Raw genomic sequence first — 14,284 nt, forward strand, 5'->3', positions numbered from 1 at the left:
TGTGACCTCATTATGTGCTTGTGATGGCCCCCAGTGGTTCGCATCACCTTCTGTTGTCATGTGATGAGTTGAACTGTTGCTTGTAGGCTCCGCCCCTCTGTTGTCCTCACTCTCATCCTTGTTTTCATCTTTAGTCTTTATAGGGACAAAGTTCAGTGGTGACTTGTTGATCTCCTCCCCCTCCTTTTTGATGTGAGTCAAGTCTGGCTCCTCTTTCAAAGAACGGAGATCGTTTTCACTGACGTCTGTCGGTCACAAAAAGACAAACACACATTTGATTCAATCAAGTCAAACCTCATGCGGCGACTTTCTCTTATATTGTTCCTACCGTGCTACCTTGACTTGTGCCTGCCGCACACGGAGCAATGCGTGCGGCCCCGACTTGGACCGGACCATGGGGACATTTCACAAAATTACGTCCTACGATGTAAACCTCCCTTTAGCAGCACAGCTGTGATAAACAAGCAATTAATAAGGAACCACGTTGCGGGAGATGCCCGATTTCATTCCGGACATAGCTGAAGTTAGCACACACAGGCTATTGTGTGCGTCTGATGGAACACCTGTTGTGGGACCCGAACATATTGATGGGGGCCACTGGGGGCCATCGCAACATAATGTCATTGATAGAATAGGAATCGTTCAAGTGAAATATGTTTACAAGTACAGTGAACCCCCGGTTATCGCGGTTAATGGGGACCGAGACCACCCGCGAAAACTGAAAATCCGCGAAGTAGCGTCGCACCTTCAAAAAAAAAAAAAAAAAAGACAAAAGAAAACACAGTGTACATATATACTTCGCACCTATATATATATATATATATATATATATATAAATATATATAGGTGCGAAGTAGCGGCACACCTTCAAAAATGCTTAAAAAAAAAATAAAATATATATATATATATATATATATATGTATATATATATATATATATACTGGTAGAGAGAGAGAGAGTGAAATTCATGTTATAACAAAAAAAAATTATTATTAAAACTTATTTTTTTATTCCCCAGCCATTATTTTTGTATTTATTCAATTACTTCTTTTTGTATTTATTTAATTACTTCGACTTTTACCTGCTGGTACGCCGTCCGGTGTGCCCTGTGAATGTTATGATCCTCCAGCAGAGCTGGAGGATTGAACAGGACTCTCCAAACGCAGACACGGGAAAAAAGGTGGTGAGACAAAGATATTTATTATAATCACAATATAGTCAGTGTAATCAGCGCGTCTCGCAGCAGCTGACGAGACGATCGCTGGAGGAACGCCCACACAGCTGAAAAAACAAAAACACACGCGGCATGACAGGCACGGATCATGACTGTGAAATGAAAGGTGGCATTCTTCATTTATTTATTTATTCATTCATATCTGACAGCCTCGCGCTCCGCCGGTGCCCGGGGAAGGTGCTCCTCTTCGGCTTACTGTGACGCGAGCATGCCCTCCTCCTCGGGAGCTTCCATTCGGTTAAACTTAGGGCCCGCTTGGCACCGCACGTGCCCGGGGAAGGTGCTCATCTACGGCTTAATTGCCATGCACGCCGGCCGGAGCTCTGATACGGTCCGAACCGGGCGAAACGTCGCCACAAATCGTGTCCGGGGGAACCTGCTCTTCTTCGTCTACTCTCTTCTTCGTCCACTCTCCTCTTCGGCGCACGCCGGCCGTCTAACCGCTTCAGCGCCCCCTTGTGCCGCTCGGCGAAACTACAATGCCCCCGAATATTTTTTAGACCCGCGAAGCACTGAACCCGCGAAAGGTGAACCGCGAAGTAGCGGGGTTTCACTGTATTTCATTTTGCATTTAGAGATACTTTCATCATGGGTAACGTATTTTCGCGACCATAAGGCGCACTTTAAAGTCCTAAATTTTCCCCAAAACAAATGAGGCGCCTTGTAATGTGACATGCCTATCATATAGACTGAGCAACTCACTCGACCATCGGGCATGTTCCCCTTGAGGTATTTCAGAGTGCATGGTAGCACACCCTGCTGGCCAAAATCTGAGACATCTGTGCTTCGATTTGACTTTGACATATACATTATGTGAATACGTTCGTTGGGTGATGGTGCAGGAGAAAGCTGGACAAAAGGGCAGCTGTCCCCGATGTTGTAGTCTGTCTTATCATTCATGTTATTGCAAGCAAGAAACATCACGGGTTTAGACAACAGACAAAAATAAAAACACACTGCCCAAAGCACACCACTCACAACCAGCCATCTGATTGGCAGATGCTCCCAGAATGCCTCAGTATTGTTTTTGTGTTGTTTTTATTTCTTTTGGGGATATGAATGGCATGAGAGATACATGTTTTGTGTAAATTTTATTTCTTTGTTTCATTGTTTGCTTGTAAGCTGTTCAGAGATATTTTTGGTTTTGATTTGAAACCGTGACTCAAAGGTGTGGTGACCAGTGAAATCCCTCCCCTCACGTCGTCGATTAGCTATGTTGCCATGACATCTCTCATTGGTTTGTCGAGCCGCTACTGGCAGAAATCCCTTATTCGCATCTATTCTGGAGCCAGAAATTAGAAGAGATGTGACGTCAGTGACATTTAGTGGTGAAGGTTGTCGAAGCATTTATTTTTAACACGGGCGCCATTTTGAACAGACACACGTCAATGAAGGCGGCTTTATTTTCTTTCATACTGCATCCTCCTTGATTGAGCACATTTTTGGCACAATCTGTGAGTACATATATAATTAAGCACATTTTTATGCAGTATGATTATTAGTTCAGCGGACATTCTTATTTTACAAGCTTTTTTGCTACCTTTAAGCTGCCAGTATTTTGTGTTTCCTTTTGTTGTGGTTGAATGTATCTTTAAATATTATTTCATCCAATAACAGTCAAGGTTAGCACATGTTTTGTGTGTTTGCATATATATATATATATATATATATATATATATATATATATATATATATATATATATATTTAGATCTGTTTCCTTATCCACATATTTTCCTTGTCATTCTCTGTATTTGTTTGCAGTTCCACAAAAAGGACTTCCATAAAAACGTGACGTAAGACACTCACTCCTCTTTGTGTTTTTATTGGAAAATTGTTGAGCTCGTTGTTGTCAGATTCCGCTTACCCGGGGTCGGGGACCACATCGGGATCGTTGGTTCCCAAGTGCCGGCTCTCCGTCCAACGGGTCCGAGAGGGGTGGGGGTGGAAGCAGGTGAAGGGCGGCGGGGAAGAGGAAAAGAACGAGTCCCTTCGCCGCCGCGCACCCTTCCTCCGCCTCAAGCCCCACTATTTACTTTCTAAGCCGGTGTCGAGGCGAACTCGCCTAGCTTCGCTAACTGCCCTGTAATTATTATTGTTCTTTTTACATCTACGCGCGTAGATTTATAATCTTTTACGGAGCCAATCCGGTCTTCCATCGCTCGCGGGGCCACCGAATCGGGAGCTCCGCGATCCGACCACTCCGTTTTTACGGCAGCTTCGCCTCAGTGAATCTGTTTGCATTTGTTATTGACCGAGTGGATTTTCGTTGCCCTTGTGAGGACCGCACGGATTTGTTTCTCAAAGCCGGAGTAAACTTTATTACTTTATTTTTATTTTTAGGTTGTCGGTACTTAGCCGTTCGCTCACGTATGTAAAGGGTCGAGTGGTGAGAATGAATCAAATCATAAGAATGACAGAGATAGTTTTTTAGAATCGAAAATCTTACAAGATTTATTTAGGAACACAAGGGATCGTGTGACATACATCCAGGAAGTGTTTTAACATCCGAACCCGCCAGTTGCGGGATACAGAAAGGACAAACCCGACGGCATCACAGAGTCCCCGCAGTCACAATCGGTGCGAGAAATAAGAAAGATTCCATCGAAGACGAGGAACAGATAGAAAAGAGGGTTAAAAGATTTTTAAATCATCATATGTCAAGTCTGAATTTAAATAGTGAGCCTCCTGAGAGTGATCAGTTCCCGAAGAGCCCCAGGGTTCGAATTCTAGCGATAAGGCGAAATAAGAGGGGAAAAAACAGAAATAACTTTGGACAAAGTTATTTCTTCGGTTTCGTTACCTTATCGGGGTTAAGCCTTTTTAGTGGTGTCCAATCGATAGAGGAAAGGTAAAACCCATCCCGCCGAGGGACCAGAGTCCGGCCGGGGCGAGAGAAGGTGGAAAAAAGCCTAAGTCCCGAAAAAGGGGAAAAATGCACAAAAATAGAATCCTCCGTCAAAGTGTCCCCATGAAATGCGAAAAGAGAGCCCTTAGTGCCTCTCGGGCGAGGCTTACATAGTCCTGCTTTGCCTCAAAGTTTCCATGATTCATAGTCACGAGTGGATAGTCCCACTGACTCACAGCTAGTTTTTTTCCATTCCCTTACCACTAACCAGGGCGTTGACTTGTTTTTCTCTGATCCTCTCAGCTCACTAGTTAAACCCAACCAATGTAATACAATGCAGCTCAATACATTGGATACATAATACACATGTTGTTACATTCTCTCTTTGTAATCAACAGGTTATACACTTTTCCATTTCTTCTTCATCATGTGTCATCATCGGAAAGTAATAATGTACACAAGTGTTAGAATAATATGAAGAGGTTATTATACATTTGCCGTGATGCAGCTTATTTTAATATGTAGTGCATATAACATGTTGCAGTTTAATAGAGTGAACTATGCTGAGTGTTTACAGTCAGAGTGGAGGTACAGGAGGACACCTCTACTGCAGGGAGGTGTCTGCAATTGGCAGGGCGGCGGCACTTCTTCAGAAGTGAGGATGAAGTAAACAACATTGTGATGAGGCCTGATAGAAGAAGTTGGCATCAAAGTCTGAAGTAATCAACATCGTGCTGGGTCCTGATAGAGGAAGTTGACGTCAAAGTCAGCTGCGACTCACAGCGGCACGCCAACGATAAACCGGACTAAACCAGTTTTTAGTAGACGAACTGTACCACCCTCGAGTGTAATCTGATTTCTTGAAGTGTAATCTGATTCCCCGATGTTATAAAAGGGAATGTGTGAAAAGCATCAGGGAACAGAAGGAAGATGAAGTTGCCAAATAAACTTTGTTAACCTCTCTGTTTCCACTTGAGCTGAATGCCTCTCTTCTTTTAGCTACGACCCCTATATGTCAAATTGGCGAACCTGACAACAAGTAATGTTCATACACAAAGCAGTTTCAAAGCAAAACCATTTTATACATTATGGCTAAATATGTAACTTGATCATTCTTTCAAAAGTTGCATGTTTCTTATACAATACATGGTAAAAGCAATAATCATTCCAACATTAGAACAACTAGTCATCCTGACTAACTGTCTAACTATGCAGCGAGTCATCCGGCCCAACTAGGGTTTTCCCCTGTGAGTCACTCTGACTGGCTGTCTAAGTTAACTAGGGGTTTTCCCCCAATCCATTCGTGTTATGTGATTCATCGTAAGTCATGTGTTGAACATAGCAAGAGCATTTTGAGGCATTGACTTTGATATGTGTATGTTTTAACTATTTTTTATTAACAATAAGACCCCCATCTGAGCTGGCGTGCCGTCGGCACTGTCGCCATCTCGTGTCTATTCTTGAGAATTGTTTGTTAAGGCTAAATTTAGTGACCTTTCTACTCGGTCTTAGCCCAATTCATACTATATTACCTCCTATATGTTCTATCACTTTGCCTGACAACGCGCGTCACTCGACACTGTCTACACCATATTTTCAGTTCTACACATGGTCAGGGCAGAAGATTGAAAAGGTTTCCATATCAAGAGCGCAAGTGTGGATGTCCTACACACTACTCCAGCAGTATGTCCGACCGACATGAAATATCTAACTTGGAAAATAGGTCAGAATGTGGAGCTTCAAATGGGTCATCTTCACGTTATTCCAAGTCAAATGCAAAAAGAGCATCATCCTCGCATCGCTCTGCCAAATCAAATTCAAGCCAGATCGCAGCAGAAGCACGAGCAAAGGTGGAAGCTGGACGGAAAAAAAGCTGAATATGCAAAACTCCAAAATGACATGATGGTTCAACGCACGCAAATTGATGCAACACTGAACGCTCTTAAAGAAGAAGGCGAAGCTGAAGATGCACTGGCGACTGCAAAGGTGCTCGAAGCTGCTGCAGAAAACCAAAACGCTGAGAGTGATGCAGCTATTGGTCTCCTTTATCACCAGCGGATTTTAAGTAACGTACAAATGGCTCTATTAATGCGCACTTCAGCCATCGAATAAAAGATTAATATAATGATAAAAGAGAGACGGGAAATACTTTACAACCCCAACACGAAGACACCTTTGATGCCAATCGGCACGTGTTGCGGCACGTATTGCCACTTACCACACAAAGTTTCAAGCATCCTCAAACCACGCTCCAACAAATGTCTCCTTATGCCAACGACGATGATTTCACTCCCTACTTACCACAGGACATCAGCACAGCGAGTTCACCACACAAGGTCAGTGACAAGCACGCACTCAAGTCTACAGACGTCTCTGACCTAGTCGCTTTCCTCGCTCGACGCGACCTCCTCAACGCAGGGTTCACAGTGTTTGACAATCGTCCAGAGAACTATATGTCATGGAAATCTTCTTTCCACAATGCCCTTGAAGGCTTGAACCTCAAACCTAGCGAGCAGCTGGATTTACTCACCAGGTGGCTTGGCGGGGAGTCCCTTGAACACGGTCTGAGGATCAGAGCGGTCCATGTCAGCGATCCAACAGCCGGACTCAACAAGCTATGGCAACGTTTGGATAAGGCTTATGGCTCTCCAGAGGTGATTGAGGCTTCATTGTTTCAACATCTGAAGGATTTACCAAAAAACACTACCAAAAATAACTAACATCTTCAGGAGCTTGCAGACCTTCTCCTTGAGATAGAAGCCGCAAAGAATGAAGGTTACCTACCAGGTCTCAGTTTCCTTGACTCAGCTAGAGGCATAAACTCAATTGTGGAGAAACTTCCACATCATCTCCAATACACATGGGTTAGCCGAGGGACGGCATACAAGAAAGAGCAACTCGTCCTATATCCCCCTTTTTCATTTTTTGTTGATTTCGTGAATAGTCAAGCAGACATGAGAATGGATCCGAGTTTTTCCCTCCAAGGTTTCAGCACAGCGCCCTGCAAGGATGAGAAGCCTTCACCTAAGCAGTGGAAAGCTAAACTTCCTGTCTCAGCAAAAAAAAAAAAAACAGAGGTTGAGGCCTCCAACTCCTCAGATGAAGACAACTCCCTCATAGACCCAGAGAAGAACGGCCCCCTTCACAAGAAACCACACTCTCTCAGGAAATGTAGGGGTTTCAGAATGAAGAGTTTGGAAGAAAGGAAGAGTTTCCTGAAAGAGCCTTATATATTTGCTTCAGATGTTGTATGTCAACAAGCCATAAAGCCAGGGACTGTAAGATTGACATTTGCTGCGCTGAGTGCAACAGTGACCACCACATCTCAGCCCTACATGACGGTCCACCTCCTTGGATGCCAAGAGAACTCATCACTTCAGCAGGGGGCAATTGCGGGGAGGAAAATGAGAACTCGCCTGTAACTGCCTCCAGCTGCTCAGAGGTCTGCGGGGAGGGTTTAAGCGGAAGGTCATGCTCCAAAATGTGTCTGGTCATGGTGTATCCTAAAGGACATCCTGAACAGAAGAAGAGAATGTATGTGGTATTGGACAACCAGAGTAACAAGTCACTGGCCAAAGCCGCGATCTTTGACATGTTTAGCGTTCAAGGAATGGTCTGCCCCTACACGCTGAAAACATGCTCTGGCGTAACAGAGACCAGTGGAAAGAAGAGCCCCAGATTTTATGATAGAGTCTATGGACGGCGCAGTTTCCCTAGCACTGCCAACACTCATTGAGTGTAATCTGATACCAAATAACAGAGAGGAAATTCCAACTCACGAGGCTGTCATACATCATCACCATCTGAGAACAATTGCTTCCAAGATACCCCCTCTTGACCTTTCGACTGAAATCCTTCTGCTGCTGGGACGGGATATCATTTGAGTCCACAAAGTCCGCAGTCAATGCAATGGGCCACATTATGCACCATACGCCCAACGCCTCGATTTGGGATGGGTAATTATCGGAGATGTGTGCCTCAAGGGAGCCCACAAACCCATTGTGAACACTTTCAGGACCAGTATCCTGGAGAATGGTCGAGCCAGCTTCTTTACACCCTACGTGAACAGCATCTGTGCTAAAGAGAGGTTTGTCGGTGAACATCCCAAACAACTTCACAGAAGGTCAGCCCACGACAAGCTCAACAAGCAGATTTTTTGCCATCCCGTAGATGACCATAGACTGGCACTATCAGTTGAGGAGGAAATCTTCCTTCGCATCATGAGTGAACATTTCTCTAAGGATGAATGAAACAGCTGGGTGGCGCCACTTCCTTTCCGGTTTCCAAGACAGCGCTTGCCGAACAACAGGGAACAAGCACTCAACCGTCTTCTTTCACTTCGGCGTACCTTGAAGAAGAAACCAGAAATGAAGGGCCACTATGTGGAATTCATGAAACAGATGTTCTGTAATGGACATGCAGAAGTAGCCCCTCCTCTGAAATATGATGAAGAATGCAGGTATCTGCCAAGCTTTAGCATCTACCATCCCCAGAAGCCAGGCCAAATCAGAGTAGTCTTTGACTCGAGTGCTCAGTACAACAACACAATCCTTAACGATGTGCTACTTAGCGGCCCAGATCTGAACAACAGTTTGGTTGGTGTGCTTGTGCGCTTCAGATCAGAACCCATTTTGATAATCGCTTATGTACAACAAATGTTCCACAGCTTTTTAGTTGAAGATACGCATTGTAATTATTTGCGCTTCCTGTGGTTTCACAACCAACAGATTGACGGGGACATTGTGGAGTTCCGTCACCAGCCGTTGCCATATATGGGCTGAAGAAGACGGCCGTGGAAGGAGAAGAGGAGTACGCAGCCGACGTGAGACTCTTCGTTGAACGCCACTTTTACGTCGATGATGGACTCAAGTCATTCTCCAGTGTGATGGAAGCAGTTGACGTGTTGGAGAGAGCCCAACACATGCTAGCTCAATCCAATCTACATCTAATGTGATGAGAGCATTTCCAAATAAAGACCTTGCCAAGGAGCTGCAAGGGATCGAACTTGGGCAGGATTTCACACCTATGCAACGCAGCCTGGGCCTTGGCTGGGACCTGTCCACGGACACAGTTTCGAGTGGACACCTGTGAGACTGCAGCTCAGAGACAAGTAATGTGTATTTTTTGTGACGCTTCCACAAAAGCTATAGGTGCAGTCGCTTATCTGAAAGTGACAGATGTCAAGTGTCACAGCGAAGTAGGGTTCAACTTCGGGAAAGCAAAGCTTTCCCCCACACCTGAGATCACAGTTCCACGACTCGAGCTCTGTGCCACTGTATTGGCTGTGGAGATAGCAGATCTGCTCCAAGAGGAGTTGGACGTGGCTTTGGATGATGTCAAGTTATTCACCGATAGCAAGGTGGTGCTTGGCTACATCTACAATGAGGCAAGTCGCTTCTACGTTTATGTCCACAATCGTGTGCAGCGCATCAGACGTTCCACTAAGGCAAATCAGTGGTGCTATGTGCACACCACCGACAACCCAGCTGATCATGCCATTCTTTCATTGCCGGCAGAGCAGCTGGACTTTTCTACATGGCTAACGGGACCTGCTTTCCTCACGACCAGAACAAAGAATCGATCCCCAGAAAAGACTTTTAGTCTTGTTAATCATGGGTCAGATGTAGATGTACGGACAGAAGCCACCACTTGTGTCACCAATTTGTTACACAGCAAACTTGGAAGTACACGCTTCGAACGGTTCTCTGCTTGGAATCGCCTCCTAAAGGCTGTTGCACGACTTGGACACATCGCTAAGTCCTTTACCAAGGGGTCCAAGGACAACAATTGTCACGGCTTTCACATGTGCTGTGAACACATCAACAAAGAGGAGGTCAAACAGGCCAAAGCCACAATCATTCGTACCATACAGGGTGAAATATATGCAGAGGATATCAAATGTCTACAAAAGGGGCGACCAATCCCTAAGGCAAGCCCACTCAGCAAGCTCTGTCCTTTCATTGATCCTGATCAAATCCTCAGGGTTGGAGGTCAGCTAGCGAGAGCCCAGATCACATCCGATGAGTTGCACCATTCCTAGCATTCCTAGCAGACGTCACGTTACTCAGCTGCTGATCTGACGCTTCCACGAGAGAGTTTGTCACCAGGGCAGACATTTCACGGAAGGAGCCATCAGGGCAGCCGGATTCTGGATCGTTGGGGGAAAGAGAGCGATCAGTAGCTTCATCTTCAACTGTGTGACCTGCTGCGAGCGGCGAGGGAAACAGGAAGAACAGATCATGGCTGACTTGACTACCGACCGACTATGTACAGATCCACCCTTTACATATGTCGGCCTGGACGTGTTTGGCCCCGGGTTGGTGATGTTGCGAAAAACTAGAGGTGGTCAAGCCAATGCCAAAAGATGGGCAGTCATTTTTACCTGCATGTGTACGCGGGCGGTCCACATTGAGGTGATCGAGTATATGGATACGTCATGCTTCATAAATTCGCTCAGGCGTTTTTTTTCGCCATTAGAAGCTCTGTGAAGCGGTTCCGATCGGACTATGGCACGAACTTTGTGAGTGCCGGCAGAGAGCTGCAGACCGACAAAAGCGGTTGCCACAACTCACAAATCGATAACTATCATGCAGAACAGGAGTGCAAATGGAAGTTTAATCCCCCGCATGGCTCTCGCATGGGTGGAACATGGTTGGTGTTGTACGCCGTATCCTGCATGCCATGCTCCTTCAGCATGGCCATGCTAGGCTCACACACGAAGTTTTGGTGACTTTCATGGTTACTGCAATTATCAATGCAAGGCCCCTCACTTCTGTCTCCACGGATCCAGATCAGCCTGTAATACTCACTCCTGCTATGCTGCTGACCCAGAAGGTTGGCACACCGCATGTACCACCTGGCCAATTCAATGACGGCGATCTCTTGAGGAGTCAATGGCAGCGAGTCCAGATCCTCGCTAACATGTTCTGGGATCGCTGGGAAAATGAGTATATGAGTATATGAGTTTCGTTGTATAGGGAGGACCAAGAAGCCGAAGCTGCAGGAGGGAGATGTTCTTTTGAAGGTTGCTCAAATGAAGAGGAATGACTTGCCGGTCGGGCTACATAGAAAATGAGAAGTCAATGTCTCGACTTAACATACAATTGTTTGATGTGTTTCGCCTTAACTGACAATCGTATGTTATTTGTGTGAGTTGTGTTTACTTGTTAAATATTTGTGTCACTATTTTGTTCAATCTTAATGTTATGGAAAATTATTTTGCAAGTAAGGTTTTTGTTATTTATTGTGGCCACCTGCTTTTGAAGAAAGTGCCTTTCGCTTCTTGTACGAGAGGATTCTTTGTGAAGCCAAAACAACACGACCTTGACTGATAAGTAGGCTCAACGCAGAAAAAGTATCTTTTTGTTTTAAGATTACGCAGTTCCTGTCAAATAAATCTTCATTTTCCTGTGTGCATCAGTATCTTCCCACGCACTTCTCCCACTGAGATCACTCTGCATACTGACGCAAAAAACAATTTATTTTCCAGACTATCTCATTGATCTTCCCTAACTGCTAAAAATTCCACAACAATCTGGGGTCAGACTTGGGATAGCTGAATATCCGCTGGTGAAATTCAGGGACGCTGGCGGGTGACCTCCAGAGTCCAATTAAGACAGCAGCAGCAACGAACTGCGTGATGCGGATCATCATCTCCGTGGTGCCAAACACTGACTCCAGTCGCCATCAAGTTGCCAACTCCTGCCAAACCAAAACCTTTGAGAGAAACTGAGACTACTTGCATTTCTCTCTCTTGTTCTTTTCATAGTTCAACTTCTTGTTCAGTTTTTCACCTATTCACTCAGCGTAATGAAGGCCAGTTGAGCAAGTGGAACAAGTCATTTTATTGATGATTGTGGAAGGCACCAATTTCAAAAGCACCATTTCTTCTCACACCTTTCCCATTAGGTACGATTAAAAAGACAACTGAAAAGCATAACGTTAACAAATGTTCCAGGCAAAGGCAATTAATTTTATTTACATGTTTGATATAAAACACACACAAAAAAAATCATCATCACTCAGACACATTGGTTATTCTGGCAATGATCACATTGGCTTAATGTCAATAAAAACTTTGCAAAATTTAATTTAGCATATTTTGTTCAAAATCACATTTGCATCTTTCCACAAAGAGTCGGTTCCTTCAGTTTTTTTTGTCCTTTTTTTAAGCTTCAAGGATCGCTGCTATTCTCATAGGGCTGGGCGATAAACGGAAAATTTACTGTGACCGAAATTTAATACAATCATTTTGCCCATGTCGGTAAATTCGGTGTTTAAAAAAAAAAGAAGTCCTTTCTGTCTGCAGCTATGTTCATGCCCCTTTAAGACGGCTTGAGCGGCTGTAGTCACGTGACTCCACCCAGCTGAACGAGAAAGAAAACTGACAATGCGGTCGTTGCGGGCGATTCAAATCCAGAAGCGACTGACACGGCTGAAGACGAAGTAACGTTAGTTGTTCCTGTTGTGCTTGTCCCGAAAAGAAATTTGACATCTGTCGACAAGAGTCGGGTTTCTTCAGGGTTTTTTTTGTCCTTTTTTTAAGCTTGAAGGATCGCTGCAACTCTCACCAGAACAATCGTGTCTCTCAGCCTGCTGTTTAGTGAAGAATTTTTTAGCACAAACGCTGCAACTAAATGGCTTGTCTCCATTGTGTGTTCTTGTGTGGATTCGTAAATTTGACTTTACAGAGAAGCGTCTCCCACAAACTGAGCAGGAAAAAGGTTTTCCCACACTGTGTGTTCTTCTATGTTTTGTTAAAGTTGACTTATCAGAGAAGCTTTTGCCACAAAGTGAGCAGGAAAAGGGGTTTTCTCCACTGTGTGTTCTTATATGTTCTGTTAAACTTGACTTTCGAGAGAAACTTTTACCGCAAACTGAGCAGGAAAAAGGTTTTTCTCCACTGTGCGTTCTTGTGTGCATTGTGAAATGGTATTTCACTGAGAAGCTTTTGCCACAAACTGAGCAGGAAAAAGGTTTTTCTCCACTGTGTGTTCTTGTGTGGATTGTTAAATTAGACTTTTGAGAGAAACTTTTGCTACAAACTGAGCAGGAAAAGGGTTTTTCTCCACTGTGTGTTCTTGTATGTTTTGTTAATCGTGACTTAAGAGAAAAACTTTTACCACAAACTGAGCAAGAAAAAGGTTTTTCTCCACTGTGTGTTCTTGTGTGGATTGTTAAATTAGACTTTCGAGAGAAGCTTTTACCACAAATTGAGCAAGAAAAGGGTTTTTCCCCACTGTGTGTTCTTGTGTGGCTCGTTAAATGAGACTTTTGAGAGAAACTTTTGCTACAAACTGAGCAGGAAAATGGGTTTCCTCCACTGTGTGTTCTAATATGCTCTGTTAAACTTGACTTTCGAGAGAAACTCTTGCCACAAACTGAGCAGGAAAAAGGTTTTTCTCCACTGTGTGTTCTTGTGTGCATTCTTAAACTTGACATTCGAGAGAAACTCTTGCCACAAACTGAGCAGGAAAAATGTTTTTCTCCAGTGTGTGTTCTTATGTGTTTCATTGAACTTGACTTGAGAGAGAAATTCTTGCCACAAACTGAGCATGAAAAAGGTTTTTCTCCACTATGTGTTCTTGTGTGGATCGTTAAATTAGACTTCCGAGAGAAGGTTTTGCCACAAACTGAACAGGAAAAGGGTTTTTCTCCACTGTGTGTTCTTGTGTGCCGTTTTAAAGACGACTTTGAAGTTAATGATTTCCCACAGTGAGGACATACCCAACAGTCAGTGTGACATGCCCTTTCACCTTTGGCTTGCCCATCAACATTGTCATGGTCATGGTCAACATCATCATCAGAATCGTCATCATCATCATGAAAACAGCGTGATGATGTCTCCTCACTATGTGCTTGTGTTGGCCCCCAGTGATTAGCATCACCTTCTGTTGTCATGTGATGACTTGAACTGATGCTTGTAGGCTCCGCCCCTTTGTTGTCCTCACCCTTGTTTTCATCTTCAGTCTTTATAGGGACATCGTTCACCGGTGACTTGTTGATCTCCTCCTCCTCCTCCTCCTCCTCCTCCTCCTCCTTGTTTTTGATGCGAGTCAAGTCTGGCTCCTCTTTCACAGAACGGAGATCGTTTTCACTGACGTCTGCAAGACACAAAAAGACAAACACACATTTGGTCTGGTCAAGTCAAACCTCATGCGGCGACTTTGTCTTATATTGTTTCGACAGTGCTACCTTGAATTGT

The 14,284-nt window shown here is 44.4% G+C and overlaps 1 protein-coding gene across 1 annotated transcript; it reads right to left on the minus strand.

Annotated features, from left to right (window-relative positions):
* Positions 1 to 12,545: 12,545 nt before the first annotated feature.
* On the minus strand, positions 12,546 to 14,020 carry LOC148341614 (uncharacterized). Its single transcript, XM_088288714.1, has one exon. The coding sequence runs from the start codon at positions 13,978 to 13,980 to the stop codon at positions 12,598 to 12,600; it is 1,383 nt and encodes a 460-aa protein (XP_088144840.1). The 5' UTR covers positions 13,981 to 14,020; the 3' UTR covers positions 12,546 to 12,597.
* Between the last annotated feature and the right edge of the window lie 264 nt (positions 14,021 to 14,284).

Source organism: Idiotropiscis lumnitzeri, chromosome 2 (genome assembly GCF_059441095.1).
Source record: "Idiotropiscis lumnitzeri isolate Australia: NSW breed Sydney's pygmy pipehorse chromosome 2, RoL_Ilum_1.0, whole genome shotgun sequence".
NCBI lineage: Eukaryota > Metazoa > Chordata > Actinopteri > Syngnathiformes > Syngnathidae > Idiotropiscis > Idiotropiscis lumnitzeri.